Below are 21,445 nucleotides of genomic sequence, written 5' to 3'. Positions count from 1 at the left end.
ACAAAATCAAAAACCTTTCTCTAATAGACATCTTGAGTGTCTCTGTACTGTCTGGTACTGTGTCCCTGCCAGCACCTGAAGATTCTACAAGGAGACTGAGCATGAAGCTCCGTAGAAATGTCAGCCTTGTCATTACTGGCATGAGGCAAACACACTCCGGGAGAAACAGTCCTTTTGTTTAAAATAGAAACTTTGAAGGAAGCCAAATTAACACATGACAAACTACTGAATATCTAGTTCTTGTGGGGGGCGGGAGGGGAAGAAGGAAATGCCCCTTCATTTCTGAAATATAAAGAGGAATTGCTGGTCCCAAAAATTCGTATTTCCTTTTTGGTGAAATTCTCAAGCCAAGCTTGGCGAGTAGGCGATTTCACTTCATCATCACTTCACAAAAGACTTCCAAATTCACTGCGGCAGACACAGCGAAGTAAAAATGTTAAATACATCCTGACTGGGAGGGGACTATAGCCTCCACGCTCAATCAAAGGTTTGCAATAATAGGATTCATAAAAAAAAAAAAAAAAGACAGATGGGATTAGAAAATGTTGCAGTGAAGACTCTGGAATGAGATGAGATCACAGCACCAGCCTGTCTTTTGTGGACCTGCACAATGATCCCCGAGCCAGACTGGATTAGGAAACCTCGCGACTAGGGGTTCAGAAAGAGGCCTCCGGTTCCCAGACACTTTTTGAGGAAAAAAGGTCGAAATGATGCATCAGATTTACAGCTGCAGTGACGAGAATATAGAAGTTTTCACTACGGTGATTCCTTCCAAGGGTGAGTAAAACTGACCTTGACTGTTTTCTTGATGAGAGAGACACCTTCAGCAGGTGGGGGGTGAGAACGCTCACGTGCATTTTTACTCTGAATTCCCTTCAGATCTGTGAGTTCCGAGGGGTTCTCTGTTTTGATATTGGTTGTTGTTGCTTCTGAAAAGTAGGCACATGAATAAACATCCGTCACTGAGAAACAATTCACTAAGGAAGACATGAGAGTAGTTAAGTACTCCCTGTTTTAATATGTCAAGTGAACTGACAGCAGGTCATTGTTTTAGGAAGCAGTGATGAAAATAAAATTCCCAGGGCAGCTAAATAGATTCTTTCATCTTCTCCAGTGAGCAAGTGGGTTCTGAAAGGAGGAACAGCTGGCTCAAAAGTATGATTTCTAACTGCCATGGCATGTGAGGCATACTCCCAGCAGTCCACTGACGTCGTCAAATAATGCCCAAACCTGGGGTTTGTCTTTACACAGGCCTGGGGGGCCACACTCCCAAACTTAACCTGGAACTAATGCTCCCAAAAAATGTGAGTTTGTGATGTGAGCCCTTGTGCCCCCAGGTGAAGGGAATCAAATCCCCAAAGGGTTTCATGTGAGAGCTCAGTTACCCACAAGTGTCAGCTTCCTAGATGCTTCCCCTCCGAAGCTCAGCCTCCTTTCCTGCTGCTCTGTCCTCACCCTGCAGCCCCTGTCTTTCTGGGAGACCCCAGAATTCAGGCTTAGCCCCCACACCTTCATTGTCAGACTTGAATAAGTGGGTTGGGTGTTTGCTGGTGTTGTGACTCCCTGTTCAAATAATTCCTTTTTTCTTGCTGTGTCAGCCACTGACAGGGCCATTGCTCAAGGGGAAGGGAGAGACTCCATCTGGCCACAAAGAGGTAGCCCTTGAAACATAAATTAAGCTTTAAGTATCTATTGCCAGATAGAACGCTAAAAAAAAAAACAAGGAATATGCCTACATGTGGAAGCTGAAAATCTCTCTGGAGACTCTGAACCATACCTGAATAGTCAAAGCTGACCCTCTGACCCAGCAGTTCCAAATCTGGATAAATACTTTTACATGGGGCTGCTCAGTGAACCTGATTCTACTAGGGTAAAATTGAAAATATCCTAAATGTTTGCAAAGAAGAATAGTAATAAAATGTGGTGTTTTACCATGGAATACTCCACAGTAGACAACAAAAATGAACTAGATCTACGTATATGGATGCAGGTCACAAAGCATAATATTAAATGAAAAACAAGACTGATTGAAAATTTACATGTGTGTAAAAAAACATTTATTAAATCTAGAAATTCAAAACAATATTATACATTATATATGAATACATATCTAGAGAAAAGTATGAAAACATAGGCCAGTGACCTTACAGATAATATTAGTGATCCTAGTGCCCTGAGGAAATAGGGAGGGAAGCAGAATCAGGGAAACAGAAAAGGAACTGAAAGTTTACTTATTTTCCACAAGAAGAAAATAATTTATAAGTAAATATGGAAATCACAAATATGCTTATTTTCCTGTACTTTTTCCATTTAAAATTGTTATAAAGAAAGAAAAAAGTCAGTGCCAAGTGTACTTTTTGAAAAAAAAACTTAGTATGCATTTCAGAAGCATTGAAATACTTCACCTGAGTCAACTAGGGCTGCTGATTCTTTTTCCTTACTGCCACTATTAATACTGCATAACCTGGGGCAAGCTACTTCACCTCTCTGAGTTTAAGTCTTTATTTCTATAAAAGGTAGAACTAGAACTTACATGCCAGGTTATTATGGGGAATAAAACAGTTAATATATAAAGTATTTAGGACTGCACCTCATGAAGTAAGTCCCATTAGATACACTACAAAGTGATTTCTATTTTTATTCCATATTTAGAACAATAAGTATGTTCAAAGGTGAATAATTAATTCTATATTCCCTTTTGCTATTTTTATTCTTGAAGACTTTCTGGTATTAAACTAAGTATTCATCAGTATTTGAGGAAATTTCACTGATCAGAAAATTATCCGAGAAAAGAAATAGTTGTAGTTTTACATTAGACCATAAATGAATGAAGTCTATCTCTTTCTATTTGCCTCATCTTGCCGTCTCCAAAGCCATCAAGCCTAAGTCCCTCACTGAGAGAAAATGAAGCCTCTCTTCTCAACTCAGTGATTAGTAACTCGTGTTTAGTTCTCTTTCAAATGCTAGTTTAGCCATGTTTATTCAGCATGCCATGACCACAAGATTTTCCATACACAAGTTCAGTGGAGAGTTGAGTGTAAGACTTGTTTCACTATCAATTGAATGACCCTTTGCCCCTTAGTATGCTCATATAGAAAGTACAGTTAATGAAGAGTACCTACCTCCTAGAGTTCTGTGAGGAGTGATAGGTAAAGAAAACAAACTATTGCCTAGTAAAACTCCATGTGAACTACTATTACACTGATTAATGTTATATTATATCCTTTCTAAGACACACTAACATATCATGTATTGGGTTCAACCTAATATCTACAATTTTTTTTTAGCCAAGTCAGCTTTATGTCTCCCAAAAATATGGCAATAGCAAATGTTACGGTATTTCTTATGTATTTTAAAGGCACACACTATAAATAGATCATCTGTAACTGAGGACAAGTGTGTATTTTTACCCTTGGGAGAGAAAATGAGCCCTTTAAGGGAAAGATTTCATAGACAAAATTCACAGAAAATATAAAGATAAAAGCTGTGGTTTTACCAAGTAGTTGTACAGAAGTTATTTCCTGAGGCACATCAGTGCGAGTTTAAGTCTAGGCTGAGCAATACCACAACACCAAAATAATTCCCATGGGGATAAGCAACAATGGGGAGAGGTTGACCAGCAAAAGCAGAGGAAGAAATGGAGAAAATTCCAGAAAGAGAAACCTTAATGGAATGTTACAGCTTCTAGAAGTTATCGCCTATTCCTTCTATCTGCCCTCATCTTGAAGAGAAAAAAAGATATTGTAATAAACACAACGAGTTCCTGAGAACTCACACTTTGACAGACACTGGGCCAAGGGTTTCTAGAGATGAGTTCATTTAATCCTTGCCACAGTCCTGTGAGGTACATGCCATTCTTAACCTAGTCTCACAGATAAGGAAAGTGGGGCTTAGAAAGGGTGAGTAATTTGCTTGAGTCACATAAATGGCAAGTGGTCACATGTGGATTCACACCCAAGTGAAAGGCAGCTCTGCCTGTTAGCTACACCCCTGGCTTCATTGCTGCAGGGGATCCAAGAAATGTAATCACATGCTCATCTAATGTCCCATCTGACAAGGCAAGAAGTCATTTTCATCCTAGGCAAGGTATTGACCGTGTGAGATTTCAGTTTCAAGTAAATCCTACACAAACAATTTAGGAAAGAGATGCTTGGTGTCTCCATTTTCAACAAAATACATACTTTTTCCCAACCAAGTTACATTTTTATGGTTGATATTCTATGTATTTTTAACTGTTGTAAATTATACATAATATAAATCTTACTACTTAACTACATTTAAGTGTACAGTCTGTGGCAGTAAGTACATTCACATTGTTGCGCAACCATTATCAGAATCCAGTTCCAGAACTTTTTCATCATCCCTAACGGAAACTCTCTATCCAATAATAGCTTCCGACCCAGCCCTTCCCCTGACTCTCATTGGACTACTCTAGATACCTCACACAAGTGAACTCATTTGTCCTTTTGTGTCTGATTTGTTTCTGTGCTTGACTTGTTTAAAATTTATTCATATTGTAGCATGAGTTAGAATTCCATTCCTTTCTAAGGCTGAAAAATATTCTATTTTATGTATATGGCACATTTTGTTTTTCTATTTACCTGTTGATGAATACTTGAGTTCTTTCCACCTTTTGGCTACTGTAAATAATGCTGCTATGAACGTTGGTGCACTTGACCATGTAACACCTAAAATTGCCATTGCATCCTGCCTCTTCTTTATTTCTCCCTCCTCTATATTCCTGCCCCATTCTTGATTGTTCCTGTAGCTGCACCAGCCTCACAAGACTTCTCTAAAACTATTTCTGTCTCTTTGCAGTGTCCAGTCCAGGCAGAAGAAGAGTCAAAAGTTCTCAACACATCTTGACCAAAAATGTAAGGAGCTTCAGTTTTGATCCCTTTCATAACTTTCATTTTAAAAAGCAATGTCTTGTTTCTTTGCTTTCTCCCTTTTCTCAATAACCAGGAGGTTTTCTACATCTCATGTCATTATTGTGAAATTCTCAGTCCTCCACTTCACCAAAATAATTGACCAAACAAACATTAAACAGCTCTGAATTGGACCTGCTGTTCTACCATTCCCCCTGGACACAGAGAGTAAATCTTATAGTAGCTATCTATATCTATACCTACAACACTTATTTTTTTGTTATGTAAGCATACTCAACAATGTACATATAGTATCTCTGACCGAGGTGTTCTCCTATTTATTTTTGGATTTTATAGTGTTACCTTTTTTTCACTATTTTAAATAGCAGTGCAATGAATTCATTTGTACAAAATACTATTCTTTTGGGTTAATTTCTTGAGGCACTGGCCTCAAAGTAGAATTAAGAGTTAAAAAATAAGAACAATTCCAAGCATCCATTAATTTATCCATCTTTCTAGCCACCCAGTCATCAAATTTTTACTTTCTCACTATATATGAAAGACCCTGTGCTATATGTGGAGAATATAGTGGTGAATATTCTTAATTATTTCTGCTTACAGTTTTTCATATCATTAGGAATTCTGAACAATTGCTGAACTTCTAGCAATGTTTTTCCATTTATGTCCAATATCACCACCATTAACTTTTACTTTTTGCATAATCTTTTGCTACTTTAATAAGCATATGCATTATCTTAAAATTAATTTACATGTCTTGAGAGCATAATAATGTGAATTTTTCATTTTATATATAGATTTCTCATTATAAAAGTTAACACACCTTTGTATTGTAATTTCAAAGGTAATTTTCATAGAACACAGTTTTGACTTTTAAGTATCTCAATTTTTAAAATCTTATTCTCCATTTTCAAAAAATAAAATCTTTTTAAGTGTCTTCGTAATTAACTGGACTTATCATTAATGTTTTTATATACATTTATTACTTTTTAAATTCCCAGAGTTCTACATGATGAAGATATAAAATATAACATCAGAAAACCCTGAGATGCTGTCTCCTGAGTCAAACTGAGTTTAAGTCCCAGTTCTCTTTGTTTCTTTCTATGTGACCTAACCATTCTGTTTTAATGCTTAGCATTAAAATGAGGATAATAAGAGCGTATACCTCAAGAACCATTGAAAGAAGCAAATACATGGTGCTTAGTCCACAGCCTAACCCATACTATGCATTCAATAACGTTGGCATTTTTAAGTGAAATTTTCCCATATACTAAAAAATAATATGCTTTATTGTTTGACAACATGATTTGTTACAATTTGCTTTTTTATTAAACAGTAAATCTTGAACATCTTTACACACATCTACTTTACTCTTTATAATGGTTATATAATACACCACTGTGTAAATGTTCTTTTGCTTATCCAAGCTAAATTTGAAGTTTTCAAGATTCATAATTTAACCAAATCACCAATAAATGTAACATGTCAACTATATCTCAATCAAAAAGAAAGAAGACATTTAGTCAAATGATGTGAACATTAAAAATTTGGGAGGGGGGATTGAGAGGAGGGAAAGATGCTAGCAATTTGACAGGGGCTATGGAAATTTTTAATGTTCCTATGATCTGACTAAATGTCTTTTTTTATTGTGATATAATTGACATGTTACAGATCAGTGTTGTTAACCTTGACAATCTGATAGGTGAAGACATTGTTTTAATTTGCCTTTCTTTACTTACCAACATGACTCCTCATCTTTTCATAGATTTATTAATCATGTTGATATTATTTTCCTTATGGGTTTCTTATTTATGTCTTTTTGTAAATGGTCTTGGGTAACATTTTATATAACAAGAAAAGAGTTTCTGGTGGCTAGAGCATTGTTTTAATGGAAAAAATTATCTTCTTGTGATCTTTGAAATCATAAACCCACAGTCTCGAAGGAAAATACTCATAAGAAGTATTTAAGGAGTGGGTAAAAACAAAGTAAGTGATGTAGAATTTAAGAAAATTTCATAATAGAACTTTAGGTCAAGAGTTTGAGCTTGACATTACTCTGAATTTGAAGGAGCACAAATTACTCATAATGCAGGGATTTGAGAAATAAGAATATTTAGTCCTCAACTAAGTTCTTGCTTTGAATATTTAATCTTAGACAACATCCCTCTCTGAATCACTATTCCAATACTGGCTTTTTTTTTTTTTTAAGTTTTTTTTTTTTTAAGATTTATTTATTTGTGCATACAGAACTGGGGTACAGGCCAGAGGCTCAGGAGCGGTGAGAGGCTTCACCAGAGACAGAGTGGGGAACAGAACAGGCAGATTGACGAAGTACACTGCTGAGTGGAACAGCGGGCGGGTCAGGAGAGGTTTGCACACCACGTGGTCACCTCCGGAGCAGGCGGGAATCGAACTCATGCGGAAGTGGTTTCAGCTTCTTAGTGCAGTGCTTTGACCCACTGTACCACCAGGGAGGGCCTCAATACTGGCTTTTTAAAGACAAACTGATGGTCAGGAAGCTCTTAAAATGAGAATGGAATCATAATTTCTAGTAGTTAAATAGAATTCTAGGGAAGAGACTTCTCAGGGGATTTTGAATGTTAAAAGGAAGCAGTTCTCAGTGGTGGAGGTGAAGTCATGGGCAACAGATACACAAAGCTACCAAAACCTGGGGCACAGTCTCCCCGAGTCACACCCTCAGGTTCACAGGAGTGGAAATTTTTGAGAAAGACAGCCACCTTTCTGATTTATACTTTTCTTCCCCAAAATACTTTCACTCAAAAGAAAAAGATATGACTTCAGTATATGAAAATGTAAACATTGCTTTTAATAAAAAAATATGAAGATATTTTTATATGAAATTAAATTTTCTTCCTCACCTTTATCATCAAAGGTGAGGAAGTACAGTGATTCCCACTAGCCTTTGAGTTCTCCTCTGATTTCCCCTAAGAGCCGAACTCATCCCTTGCTTATATATGTCAGCCCCAGCTGCACAAAATACTCAAATTAGAGGAGACCACCTCATCCTCTTGCAGATGGAGAAATTTCAGTCCCAAAGAGGAAATACTGTGTGTTTCCTCATCCAACTGTCTCTCCACTTCCTCTGAGTCCTTTTTGTCTTCGCTAACTTGGTTGTCTGAAAGCAACTGTGATTGATTTTCTTGCCTAAGAAAATTGTTTCATTTTTCACTGCTTGAATGGACCAGAGTTTATGACTTTCTTTGACTCAAGTCCTTTTAAGTTTCTATTCTTACCCATTGGGCTACCATGTTGTTGTCAAGTTTCCTTCCTTTACAAATATTTCTTTCCTCTCTGAACCAGTTTTAGTGTCAACGAGTCCTCTCTCTCTAGTGTCCTATGAAATTAAATTTTCTTCTGAACTCAGGGCATAGCTGCACATTGTCCCTTCTCTGCACAGTCGGGGCAATCAGCAGAGAGGAAGCCAATGTCCTTTCTCTCCAGATTTCAACCTTGTGAATCAGATTCGTCTGGCCTCATTTTTCAAAATGAACTCAGCCATCGATTGCATTTACAAAATTTTATCTACATGTAGGCATCTCCCTGAGTCTTTCAAAGAGCACTCACTTAGCAGTCATGAAACCACCATTCTCATCCCAGCTCTTCCCCTTATAGCAGCTACCTTGAAGACATAGCTTCTCTTGGCCCCAGTTTTCCTATGTATATAATTAGGGAGTAGGCAAAAATATTACTGTGGATCCTGTCAGCCTACAACTATGATGAATCCACCACCTAGATCCCACTAGTCTTTCAAACTTCCTTCCAGCTCCCTAGGCTGATATAAAAAAAAACAAAACTGAAATATAAATTGAAGGTGTCAGTAGATGGGATGGTTGGGTTTGTGTGCTGGCACGTCTTCTGTTCTCTGATCTGAGGCCAAATTAGTGTAGTGAAGTTTGTTGTTCTAGTACATCCCCCTACTTTCAGGATACAGCTGATTTAGCAGAGGAAAATCCAAAACAAACACTGCTCTTCCCCACCCCCCCAGGTCTCCAGCCTAACCCCCTATTCAGGATGTTAAAGAGCCTGCTCTCAGACCAGTTTGTCTGAGACCAGCAGCAGCAGCAAGCCCAGATTGTGTCCTACAGATCAGAAAATTAACCAGGCTGGCAGGAGGCCACAACCAACCAAATAGCTGTCTATTCCCAGGTGTGGGTCTAATGTACAGGCCTGGGGCCTTGGAGTGAGTGCCCTCATCATTGTGGGAAATGAAAGCCAAATTCCAGGCTACCTAAGAAAGAAAAATCTTCCCAGCCAGGATTCTCCCTCTCCCTTTCCTGTTATTAGCATCCTTCCGGGGTCTGGAGAAGAGACCCTGAAGACTAGTCATGACTTGAGAAGTAGCCAGCCTCATTTCCTCTCCTCCTCCTCCATCCAGATGTTAGGCTGAGCAGTTAATACCTCACCATTAATTCCTTCCCCTCCCTTCTCTCACCCCCAACTGCAGAGAAGGGACTACAAAGGTTTGCTTCCCTTCCAGAGAAGGAAATACTGGTTCTCCCCCCATGAACTTCTTCAGCTTCAAATCCAGATTACTTTCACTTTCTACAAAGTGGATCTAAAAACACACCTCCTCTCTTATCAGAATACTGAAAATATTCAAATAAAATCAGAAATATCTGTGATAGGAGGCCATTACCTGAGAGCCCTATGGATGTTAGGTAAAGAAGCTCAGGTTTATGGCACATGGGTGACTTGGTGATGGAAACCCACGGGGATTACAATTGAGATGGAAAAAAAAAATGTACAAAATGATGTAAAAATAAACTGTTGTAAAATTAAAAAAAAAAAAAAAAAGAAGAAGCTCAGGTTTTTCCTGCTCAAGCTAGAGATTCACATTCAAGGTAGGGCCCCTAGGCCAGGCAATGTGTCTGTCCAGGAATGAACTACCTTTAATCCAGGAAATCCCAGTCCTCTGTATAATATCCTGGCAGAGCACAGTGTTAAGAGGAAGGTAGGAAGGGGGAGAGACTCCCAGCTGCACTGAAGGCTTGCTGAAAACCTAACAGAAACACCACCTTCTGTAGCACCCAGAAGAGAAAGGGAACTGATTATAAAGGTTCCTAAATAATCATTAGCTTTCTTCAAAGGCACAGAATGAACAAGTATGGGTGTGGGTTGAAGAATCAGCCTGAAAAGAGTTAATTTCTTAACCCAGATAAGGCCAAATTTGAGATATTGATTTTCTAAGCTAAGAGTGACAGCTTCTCTTAGTTCCTCTGTGGGAAACACAAACTGCTTGTTGATGCTGTAGATAAATATGCAGCATGAAGAAAGAGCAGGCTGTGCTGCTAAAATCTTCACTAATGCAGACATTTATGGTTGCCCAATATAGCCAAGGTGAAAAAGACTATCCCCTGCCCAGATAGCCCAAGGTATCAAACTGGCATGTAACTTGATGTTAGTTTCATGTGTACAACTTAAGTGTTTGGCTTTGTATAGATTATGAAATGATCACCACAATAATTCTAGTTAACATTCATCCCCAGACATGGTTGCAAAATTTTTTCCTAGTGACTGAAGGCTTCTGTTGATTTTCCTCTTTCTTGGCTTGTAAGAGCTCTATGTACATACAGATAACTTCCCCATTATAGGTAATAAATGTTGTGTTGGACTATACTCAGTTGATTTTTCTCTTACAAGCATGTTTGATCTACTTGCTATTTACTTTGGTATGACGGTACGACAAGGGATCCATTTCTCCCAATGTCCTCACATAAATTCCAACAATATTTATTAAAGGCCCCATTTTTCTTTACTGAACTGAAATATTACCCTATTTTATTATGGTTTTGAAAGTTCAGTCTTATATGCCTCAGCATCCTCCCAAAGTAACACAGGGCTATTTGCAGGCCATTGGGAAGGGTCCATCAAAGGCTAGACTGTAAGGGCTGAGGTGGGTTCACTTCACTCACAGATGCAATCCGAGGCCATGACCTGGCAGAGATGGCACCTCGCAAGGTATCTGCTGAAGGAAGGAGCAAGCCAGCATGTGAGTGCAGACCTCAGAGAAGCCTCAGTGTAATATTGGAGGGCCTAACCTCCAGCTTCAAAGGAGTGAAGCAATCCAGATTGAATTACCCCAATATCCTAAATATTCATGCATATCCTAAATATGCATGAAACATGCAGGCCAGGAGCCAAAAACTGCAGAGATTCCTTTCATCGCTCCCTGTACTAAGATAAAATACAGCATTATCTAATTTTTACACTTAAATGATTTCAATGATTTGAGTATTTCTAAGGCCCGTTTTGGTGGACTCTAGCAAACAGCATATTTCCCCTTGATAAATTACACAAAATAACTATTTGGCAAGGTGCCATTACCAAAAATGAACTCTGTTCTGGCTTTCAGGGACTTCCATCTTTTGAGCCATGATTAGAGGCCATTCCTCTCACAGATACACCCATTGAACCATGCACTCTGCTCCAAGGTGGAAGAAAAGGATCATTTGGGAACTGAGACTACTCTGTTTTGCTAGCAGTTTCTTTTCAAAATTAGTGAACCCAAAAATTGTACAGCCCCTGTGCTACAACCTCCTGAGAAAACTAGGGAGTCCACTCAGCTACGGAGACTGTGAGATCTGGATTTCCATGACACTCCACTTTTGAAATAGTCTGCTCTGTGTGAAGCCACAGCAGCCCTTGGATCTGATGATTAGCCTGGATTTGGGGTATGATGGCCCAGGTTTCTAACTCTGAGAAGGGGCTGCTGATGAGAAAGCCCCAATAGCTTAATTATACCCTGCAACACCTTATTCGACATTCTGAAAGGCCAACTATTTCTGGCCAATGTTCTACCAAGTTTTCTCACTGCTTCTGACATTCACTGGAGTTAAAGAGGCTCAAAAATTCCCTGATGTGGGCCCTCCCTGGTGGCGCAGTGGGTTAAAGCACAGCATCAAAGAAGCTTAAGCCACTTCCGCATGAGTTTGATTCCCGCCTGCCCTGGAGGAGATCCACATGGCGAGGCAGACCTCTCCTGACCCGCCCGCTGCTCCCCTCAGCAGTGTACTTCGTCGATCTGCCTGTTCTGCTCCCCACTCTGTCTCTGATGAATCCTCTCACCCTCCGTATCTCTGGCCTGTACCCCAGTTCTGTAAGAATAAGTAAATAAATCTTTAAAAAAAAAATTCCCTGATGGTACAGGTCTATCAACAAAGCTACAGTCTTGGGCCTCAGCCTGGGCCTGGGCCCAAAGAGCAAGGAGAGGAACCAGCTAACTGGCCTTTTTCGTCCCTGCAGGTGGTGATCGAGTCGGACCTCTATGCCCCCAGACCCCTGGAGCTGCTGCCCCACCGCAGGGACCGCAGTGACTGTGAGGCCCGCAGGCCCAGCAGGGTCCAGAACACACGGCAGCAGGGACCACACCAGGCAAAAGTCCCCACCAGATCTGGTAAGTGCATCGCACAGGAGCCCAAGCTATCTAGGGTGTGTATCTTGGCTTGTGTATTCTGCATGGTGTTCCCGCTGACGTCCTTGTCATTTGTGGCATGGGGACTATGTGGTTTCTGCTCGAAATGCACCTGTTCTCAGCCACCTACAGCAGCAGCACATAACACTTTTTATCTATAAAACACTCCCATATGGGCATGTGATGAGCAAAGATGTTTTCATCTACCATCTTGCTCCACAGGAAGTCCTGCTGGATTCAGGAGGCAATGAAACCACTCTGTTCTGAGTTAGAGAAAACCAGCAGAGACCTGACTCCTGGTGCAAAAGAAACTCAATTTTTTTTTTTTTAATTTTAGAGGTAGAATGTATGTTGTACAGTTATACAGCCTCTTCATATCCTGCCATCTTAATTCTCGCCTTTTTAAATTTGAACGACAGGCTATTTCAACAATCTATAAAAAGAACTTAGGATGCATCTGTTTTGAAAATGACGAACTTGGTCATTTTACCTTGAACACTATTTTTAAAAGGGACTTCTATCCCAAGTCACAAGAATTTGGGTCTAGCCCAGCGAACTCTGGGATATTTTACTTTGATTGCTGATTTAGATCACTCCTGTTATGCCCCCAGCCTAAGGTCATATATTTTAACTCCAAGGATACACATAGAAAGCCTAGAATGTCCTTCTTAAAGCTTTTGGATGGTCATAATTTTACATGTTCCATGAACTGACAAGTCTCCACTGAATCTATCACTTCATCTATCCATCTTCTCTCCTCATAGACACTACACTGGTTGCTAAGGTTTCTTTGATCACTATTATTATGTGCTTATGTATAAGAACACAAAAATCAAGCTCTATTCTCTAGCTGAGTGATTACATATACACATATGTTAGCCAAATGAAAAACATTAGGAAAACCACAATCTGCCTTGCAAATTAAAAGGAGATATAATGTTCTCTGTTTCTATATATAAGTGGGTGGGTGGGTGTATGTGTATGTAGAAAGAGGAAAAAAATACTTATCTTAAATACATAATCTTAAAGTGAATTAAAGGGCCTCCCTGGTGGCACAAGAGGTTAAGTCTCAATACCAGGAAGCTATCTACAGCCTCTGCAGCAGGAGTTCAATCCCCAGCCAGGGAGCTGAACCACATGGCACAGCAGACCTCTCCTTTCTCACCTGCTTCCCTCAGCAGTGTATTTCAGTAGATCTGCCTGTTCTGCTCCCTACTCTATCTCTGGTGAATCCTCTTACTCTCAAACGCCCTGCACCTCCTGCCTACACCCCAGCTCCTGTATGCATAAATGAATAAATCTTTTTTTAAAAGTGAAGTGAATTAGGGGTCCTCCCTGGTGGCGCGGCGGGTTAAAGCACAGCACTAAGAGGCTAAAGCCACTTCCACATGAGTTCGATTCCCGCCTGCCCCGGAGGTGACCCACATGACGTGGCAGACCTCTCCTGACCTGCCCGCTGCTCCCCTCAGCAGTATACTTTGTCGATCTGCCTGTTCTGCTCCCCACTTTGTCTCTGGTGAATCCTCTCGCCTCTGCCTGTACCTCTGGCCTGTACCCCAGTTCTGTATACATAAATAAATCTTTAAAAAAAAAAAAGTGAAGTGAATTAGAGCCAGATAGAATCTGGCTCAGATAGAATCTCTGATTTTCTATGACGCTTTCAGATGATGCTAGTCCCAAGACAATGTATTGATTAGCAAGGATTTAGAAATGATATAATGGGTGATTCTCAACGTAGGGTCTCTGAAGCAGCAGAATCATCTCAGAAATTGCTAGAAATGCAAATATTGGACCTCACCACAGAACTATTGAATAAGAGACTTTGAAGTGGGGCCCAGCAGTATATGGTTTAACAAAACCCCCAGGTGATTCCAAAGCACACTAAAGGTAGAAAACAGCTGATCTAATGCAATCTCCCCCTGCCAAGTAACAGAAGAGGAAACTGAAACCATAGAAACTAAGATTGTGCTGCTCGTTAACAACAGAACTGAAATTAAATTTCAGATCTCCTAATTTCCTCACTAATGCCTTTTTCTCCCAGAGAAGAACATCTTCCCAGCTGTCTGGTTTTAGGGGTTACTTTCCTCCCTTTTAAGTAGTTTGTGGAAGATTAGACTGAGTCAGTTTATCAGTAAATTATGAAATGAAGAGAATCTGCCCAACACATGACAGTCAGCTCTGCACGCAGGGGAAGTGCTAGTCAGTCAGGTTTCAAAAAAAAGAAGATTGAGCTGGGCATGGATTCAATTCCATCAGTTCCCCCAATATGAGAGGTTTCAGAGGCAGTGGAAGAGAGGGAGGGATTCTGAGTCAAAGCCAGACTCCCTGCTCTTTCTACACAGGGAAGGCTTGGCATTGATCTTGGATCTTCTGTTCCTCTAATCAGAAGGATGTGTGCCTCCAGGGATGTGAGATCTGGGAGCTGGTTTGTTTTCTGAGCTATAAGAGAAAGTTCCTAATGCTCTTGCCTTCTCATGGGGGAGAAAAATACTCTGAAGACTCTTGGAAACCGCAAGGACTCTCAAGGCAGAGGTTCCCCTGAGAAACTCTTCACTATGAGCTCTTGAGCAGTTCTCCTTGATGCCTAGAAAGGATCCCCACCCCTGGGCCTGGGACAGTTGGGTCCCTTTAGGATGGCTCTACCTTGATGTCCTCAACATCAATATGATCAAACAGAACTTGTCTTCCACCTTCAAATGTCACTTCCCTTCACATAAGGAGTCACTCATCCATCTTTTCAGCAGACTTCTGGGATGTTTTCTATTACACTCTTGTCCTTACTGGCCACGTCACACACTAAACACTGTCATTTCTTAGATATGCCTCTTCCCTCCCGCTTGGTACCAACTCACACTACCTGGCCTGGGGCTTCCTTTAACTCTGACTACAGCAGCAATCTTGGCCCTCAGCCATCAGCCTACTTCTTCCACAAAGGGTCCTTTTAAAGCAGAAATCTGCCTCTTTGATCTCTCTGCTTTAATACTATGTCCTCTCCACTCTCAACCACACCCCAGAGAGTGCTCAAAGCCCTCCAAAACCCATTCTCTGCTCACTTCTCCAAGGCTACCTCCCAAGGCACTCTTGTCCCTGCCAGTGCATCCCAGAGAATCCCTGAGTTGTTATCCTGATATTATATTCTATTTTCCTGAACCTTTGCTGACATTGTTCACTATATGTCTTCCCTGTTTCTTTTGACCTCCTCCCACACTGGGTTAGGGAGGGTTCCTAAGAAAAGTTTTCCCAGTCCTGAAAACCACCAAAGAGATCAGTTTGACATTCTTTACGTTGTCCATACTTGGTGTTATCATAATTGTTTTCTTTTTTAAGATTTATTTATTTGTACATACAGAACTGGGGTACAGGCCAGAGGCTCAGGGGCAGCAAGAGGCTTCACCAGAGACAGAGTGGGGAGCAGAACAGGCAGATCGACGAAGTACACTGCTGAGGGGAGCAGCGGGCGGGTTAGGAGAGGTCTGCCATGCCATGTGGTCACCTCTGGGGCAGGCAGGAATCGAACTCATGCAGAAGTGGTTTTAGCTTCTTAATGCTGTGCTTTAACCTGCTGCGCCACCAGGGAGGGCTTGTTTTCTTATCTCTAGAGCTTTAGTTCACCCATCTAGAAAGTGGGCACTACTATATACCCATATGGGCTGTGGTGAGGATTCAACAAGGTGATGTTTTTTTATTTTAAGTGCTTTTGGGCAGGTACTCCAAATATAAGCTATTATTACATATGCTAGAGCACTGTACATTATGACTTTATCTTGATAATCTTAAATTTCTCATTTAATTGGTATCAAGATGTTGTTTTCCTTGGCCATGGAGGGAAGGGACTTATTGCTATATACTGTAGTATGATAGAATAGGGTTCATCCTGAAACATCTGTCCCAAGAGAGAACTATATTGAAAACCTGCTTTGCCCCACACAGAGCTGGCTCCCTCAGCTCAACACCTAGATTCTCAGAAGCTAAATTTCATCATGGTAGAAATTTCTCAGAAATAATTCAGGCATCAGGAATATAGTTTCCCCTGCTATTCAAAGGTGACATGTTCTTACTCGGTATGATTTGGAAAGTTATCTTTGGGGTCTGGGGCACTATTGCCATTAAGTTGTGTAGAAAAAAATTGAGCATTCCTACACCCAACAAATGACCAAATAGGAACAGTCTTCTTTCAGGTAGTGGGAGAAACCTGTAATGGCACTATCAAGAGGATTCTTCCATAGCCCATATCTCAGGACTCTGGTAATCCCCATCCATGCTGTTAGGCCGTATTCCTCACTGCAGATGGAACTTTTCTGCTCACTTCCACAGAGGTGCAACCAGGAACCAAAGGTTAAATGATTGAGCCCAGTTATGAAGACTGACTAACTGATCACCTCTTGTGATCTTAGAAAGGAAGGAAGGAGGTACTGAAGGCACATTCTCTGAGCATTGACTGTGCCAAATGCTTCCCCAAAAGTAATCTTATTAGACCTTAGTTCTAATCACCCCAGAAGAGAGCTGGGGTGCAGGTGACCCACTAGGCAGTTGTCTCATTGCCTAATCCTGCTGCCTGGTTTGGCTACTTGGTACAATGGCCTTTAGAAATTCCCTGCGTGTGCTTATTAGCTAACAAGATAATTGATGCAAAACTAGGGGGAGGCAGAACACAGAGTACCACTGAGTAATATCTTCTTTTTTCTACTTTAAAGTGGGGACTACTGAACCCAAATCATCAAATCTGTGTGGGAATCGAGCATATGGAAAATCTTTGGTAAGTAAAATGTGCCTGGTTAACTGTATCTGTTGTGCTTTAAACTTCTTGCCTTGTCTGTGCCAAGAAGAGAGACTAAGTGTCCTTTGTTCTCAGCTGAGGTTTATTAGAAAAGCATCCCTGATAGCTCTTTGTTCCGATAGTCTACCAGCTTGTGGCATACCCCTGGTGGCTGCTCTCTTTCTTGCCAGAAACTCAGATCCTTGGGAAAACTAAAAGAAGTATGGCCTAGCAGACATCTCAAACATTGGGGAAAAGAAGTGATTTCCCTAGCAGACCTCTGCCAGGTAATGCTTAACTAATTTCCAGGAGGCACCTCCAGGGGTAAAGACCTGTGAGTGTTTCAGGACTTGTGACAACATAAAACACCTGCCATCTCAGGAGGACACCTGAAGGACAGAGGTGTCCCCCAGGTCATCCTGAGTTAGACCTACATGGCAAGCTTTAATGTTTCCTCCTCAGTCACATGTGAGTTGACCCAAAAGGTCATGTCCTTGAGTGAGGTCACCCCCCACAGTCTCTGCACACCTAAAAAACTGAGTCACACACTGCCTCCCCTCATTGGTCCTTACCTAAGGGGGATCAAGTGGCCCATGTACAGGTCTAGCTCAGCATCCCTCTGGGAAAAACACATCTGTCTCTTCTTTGGTGCAAGAATGTGGACCACCCTCTGGGGAAGCCCAGTAGGGCTGGAGTTGCAGTTTGAGATGGTCCCACCAACCTGGACTTTAATCTCAAGATTCATGGATCATGCCACATGAGACCTAAGAAAGGCCAGGGAGATGGTCTGAGCCAACCCCTCATCCTTGTGGAACTCAATGGGCACATGTGTGAGCACTTTGCTCCTGGTCTAGGCAGGAATTCTAACCCAGGGTCCCCATTTGGTCATCATGTACCAGGAAAACTACACAAAGGTCAGGAAGGAGCATGCTATTCTGTTAGGAACCCCTGCCCCAGCCTAGTCCTGAGAGACTGAGGATGTGCTGTTGCCACAGAGGGACAGTTGTAAGGCTGTGTGACATCTTAAACAGCTGACCATGTTAAGGGAAAGAGGGTGAACTACTTTCTCTTGTTCCATGTGCAGGTCTCAGTGCCCTTGCGGAGAGGGAGCTAAAGCTAGGAGGCAGAGTGAGTTAGTATGCGATAGGGTGATGATGGGGGCATGGGTACCAAGAGGGGAGGTAATAATAAATAATACAGCAGATGAGGAGGAAGTATGACCGACAGTTTCCTTGGGGCCCAAGACCTGAGGACTAGCGTTCTGAGGTTCACTGAAGGCCCATTATATAGGAGAGAAATTCAGGACCTGCACAGCTAAATCTGATTCAATACGGAAAGGCCCTAGAGGAAATTGGACTCCAGGCAGTGGGGAAGATGGGCCTTTCAACCTGAGATAAGAAGGGGGTAGGTGCGAGACCCTTTATCCCCAGCCTTGTTGGCATGATGAGGAGGGAGAGCTCCCAAGAGGCCACAAGGTGGCACAGTAACTCTACCCACAACCTTTGACTAGCTGGTTAATCAGTGCTTGATCTGGAATTTCCCAGCAATTCCAGGAATGTGGTAACCTTAAGCCTTCAATGGCACTTGGGGTAGAGGAACAAAGCAAGGCATGTGCCCAAGGACTGAGCAGACTCTGGACTTAGCCTTAGGTAAGCCATCTGTTAATTTTCTATTCAGTGCATGTTTCTTGAGCATTTGCTGCCTCTTTTGGAGAGCTGTAGAGGGCCACCAGCAGGATTAAGTCCCAGATTCTGCCTCAGTTATGTGACTTTGCTGGGGACCAAGACACTGGCTCAGCACAGGAAACAAATAGAGGGCCATCATGGGGTAGAAACAATGGGAGCCAGAACCTATCACTTGAGTGAGTGCTCAGTACTGTGAAGACAGAGAAACCAACTTGGACCACCTACCTGAGGAAGGCTTCCTGGAGGAAGTGGCCTTAAAAGGCAGCAGAGCTGAAGCTTTGCACAGAGTGAAGGAGTACCTGAGTATAGGTGAGAAGTTGTGTGTGAGCACTGGGGAAAGTAAGACCAGTGAGACTGAACTGCAGGTACATGAGCAGGTAACAGAAGGCCACCTTGATAGATAAGGTAGAGTCCTGTTTTAAAGAACAGAGGCTGCAGCTAACCTCAGGTTGCCCTATAGTGGCCCACTGTGAATGCTGAATCAGAAACTGGAGTGGCACCTGCACTGTGTTAACAAGCCCTCAGAGGATTCTGATGTTCACCAGATTGTGAGGTCTGAGGCCCTAGGTTTAGCCACCCTTCTTTCAGATGGTTCCAGTCAGTGCCAGAGCTGGGCACATGACTACATCCTCACATTCCCTGTTACTTCCTTACAAAACAGATTCCTCCTGTTGCCCGGATCTCAGTGAAAGCTCCTGCCCTCCAGGAGGCGGCAGCCACAGGCTCAGAGAATGGACCAGTCCTGACAAGAGGGTAAGACCTTTGCATTGCAGCCTGTCACCTGCAGGGCTGCCTCCCTCCCACCCTACGCGCTCCCTCACTCCTGCTTCTTAGACAGACCGGCACTAGATGGCCAGGTTTACAGCCCCACAAGATGCTAAAACAAAATCCATACAAGTAGTAAATTAGCTTTTATTGAGGGCAACAACCCTGGGCCTGTGCAACATCAACTATTGCCCTAGGATTAAACAGAAATGGTTTTGATGATTTCCTTTTCATTAATGCTGGCCTTTAGACCTGGAGAGGCATCTTCCGGAAGGGTTTAGGTTAATTAGATGAATTAATTACAGACCATATTCAGAATCTCCCGTCAGCACACTAGGCCAAAAATGCCTCATGAAACAGGGTAAGTGCCTCTATCCAAAGGTAAAGAAGTGCATAAAGTACAGGATTTTAAACCAAATGTGTAACCCCATGTGTGTTACTGTTTACTCTAATCCAGAACCAGCAGCTTAAATATCAGGAGAGTAAATCCTCCAGCAACCCCCTCACCTCACTAAGAAGATGGCCAGCAAGAGTCTCCAGTTCACAGATGCATTTATGCCTCACCTCAGACCTACATACTTTGGGGAGCAGAAAAGTGGCTTAGGGATGAATAGGGTGTGGATTCTTGGCTCAGATGTGTTTGCTAGGCTGGCAACACCAATCATTTTCTGTGACTTCAGGCAATTTAGTTAAACCTCCATGTCCTCTTTAAAAAAAGAAAAGATGCTAACAGTGCCCTTGTTCAGGGGTTATTGTAAGAGTTGAATGAAGTGATGTGTGAAGAACTTAGCACAAACTATGCTGTTACATTTCAAAAAAACACTAATACCTAGTAGGTAGAAAAATTAATACTTGGAAATGTGTAAGTGATATTGCACTGAATTGTGCAATGTCAGTGGCACACACCTTGAAATTTGTGTGACAATATGGGAGGGAAAGACTGATGCAAAGTGCTGCTAGATGCGTCATCTAGAAAGAATTCTAAAAATCAAGTCACTCAGTGTATTAGGATTTCAATGCATTGGATAAAGGTAAAAAGGTTGTTTGAATTGTATTAAATCCTAGTAGCAAATTGTTCTGAGAAGTAACTATGAGAATTAGCCAAGAAAAGTTTTACTGTCTTAATGGAGGCCAGTCTCTGATCCACACTGCTAAGTGTTCTAAAGGCACTTTTCTTTCTAAGTTCAGACATTCTCATTTCAATCTGTTCCTGGACCCTGGCTATAGGAAGAAAGAAAAGGCATTCTTCATCTAGTGAGAGCAATTAGGGAGAGAAATGATTATTAATGAGACCTGCAATGTCTCATGATTTAACTCATTGTCCTGCTCCACAAAGTTACATAAATTAGATGAAATTATCCCCATCTTGCACATGAAGAAATTGAGGCTGATCAATTACTTACCAGAAGTCTACCACAGGGCTCATGTCACGGTAGGAAGTAGAGCTGAGAAGTAGTGATTCTTCTCAGGGGCAGAAGTTACGAGTCTGACTCAGTAAAGTGATAGCTTCTCCCTCTGCCCCTTCTCACCCTTTTAGATCCAGACATCTCAAGAAGATGACAGAAGACTATCCAACACTTCCCCAAGGAGCAGAAGCCTCCCTTCCGCTGACAGGGAGTGCCCCCTGCGGTGTCCCCAGCATCCTCCGGAAAATGTGGACAAGGCACAAGAAAAAGTCAGAATATGTGGGAGCTACCAACAGCGCCTTTGAGGCCGACTAAAGCTGACCTCCCAGGTGCCCTGCATTGACCATACATTCCCTGCATTCCCTGCAGAGGGAAGAAAACTTCCAGATTGGAACTGAGCCACACTCACCTCTGCTAGTAACAGGTCCAACCACTTCATCCTCCCTTATTAGCCAATCACGCTGGTATAGATCACAGGAGAACAACTTCCCTTGAAGGCAAAAGAAAGCTGTTCT

At 41.8% G+C, this 21,445-nt stretch overlaps 1 protein-coding gene across 1 annotated transcript; it reads left to right on the top strand.

Moving 5' to 3' along the window:
• The first annotated feature begins 707 nt into the window (after window positions 1-707).
• Window positions 708-21,245, top strand: LOC101633321 (chromosome unknown open reading frame, human C8orf46). Its single transcript, XM_004679829.1, has 6 exons — window positions 708-777; window positions 4,819-4,874; window positions 12,150-12,300; window positions 17,013-17,074; window positions 19,421-19,512; window positions 21,062-21,245. The coding sequence occupies exons 1-6, from the start codon at window positions 708-710 to the stop codon at window positions 21,243-21,245; spliced, it is 615 nt and encodes a 204-aa protein (XP_004679886.1).
• Window positions 21,246-21,445: the final 200 nt, after the last annotated feature.

The sequence above is a fragment of the Condylura cristata genome, unplaced genomic scaffold, assembly GCF_000260355.1.
Source record: "Condylura cristata isolate star-nosed mole 26May11 unplaced genomic scaffold, ConCri1.0 scaffold00009, whole genome shotgun sequence".
NCBI lineage: Eukaryota > Metazoa > Chordata > Mammalia > Eulipotyphla > Talpidae > Condylura > Condylura cristata.
This window is presented reverse-complemented; position numbering and strand designations above follow the sequence as displayed.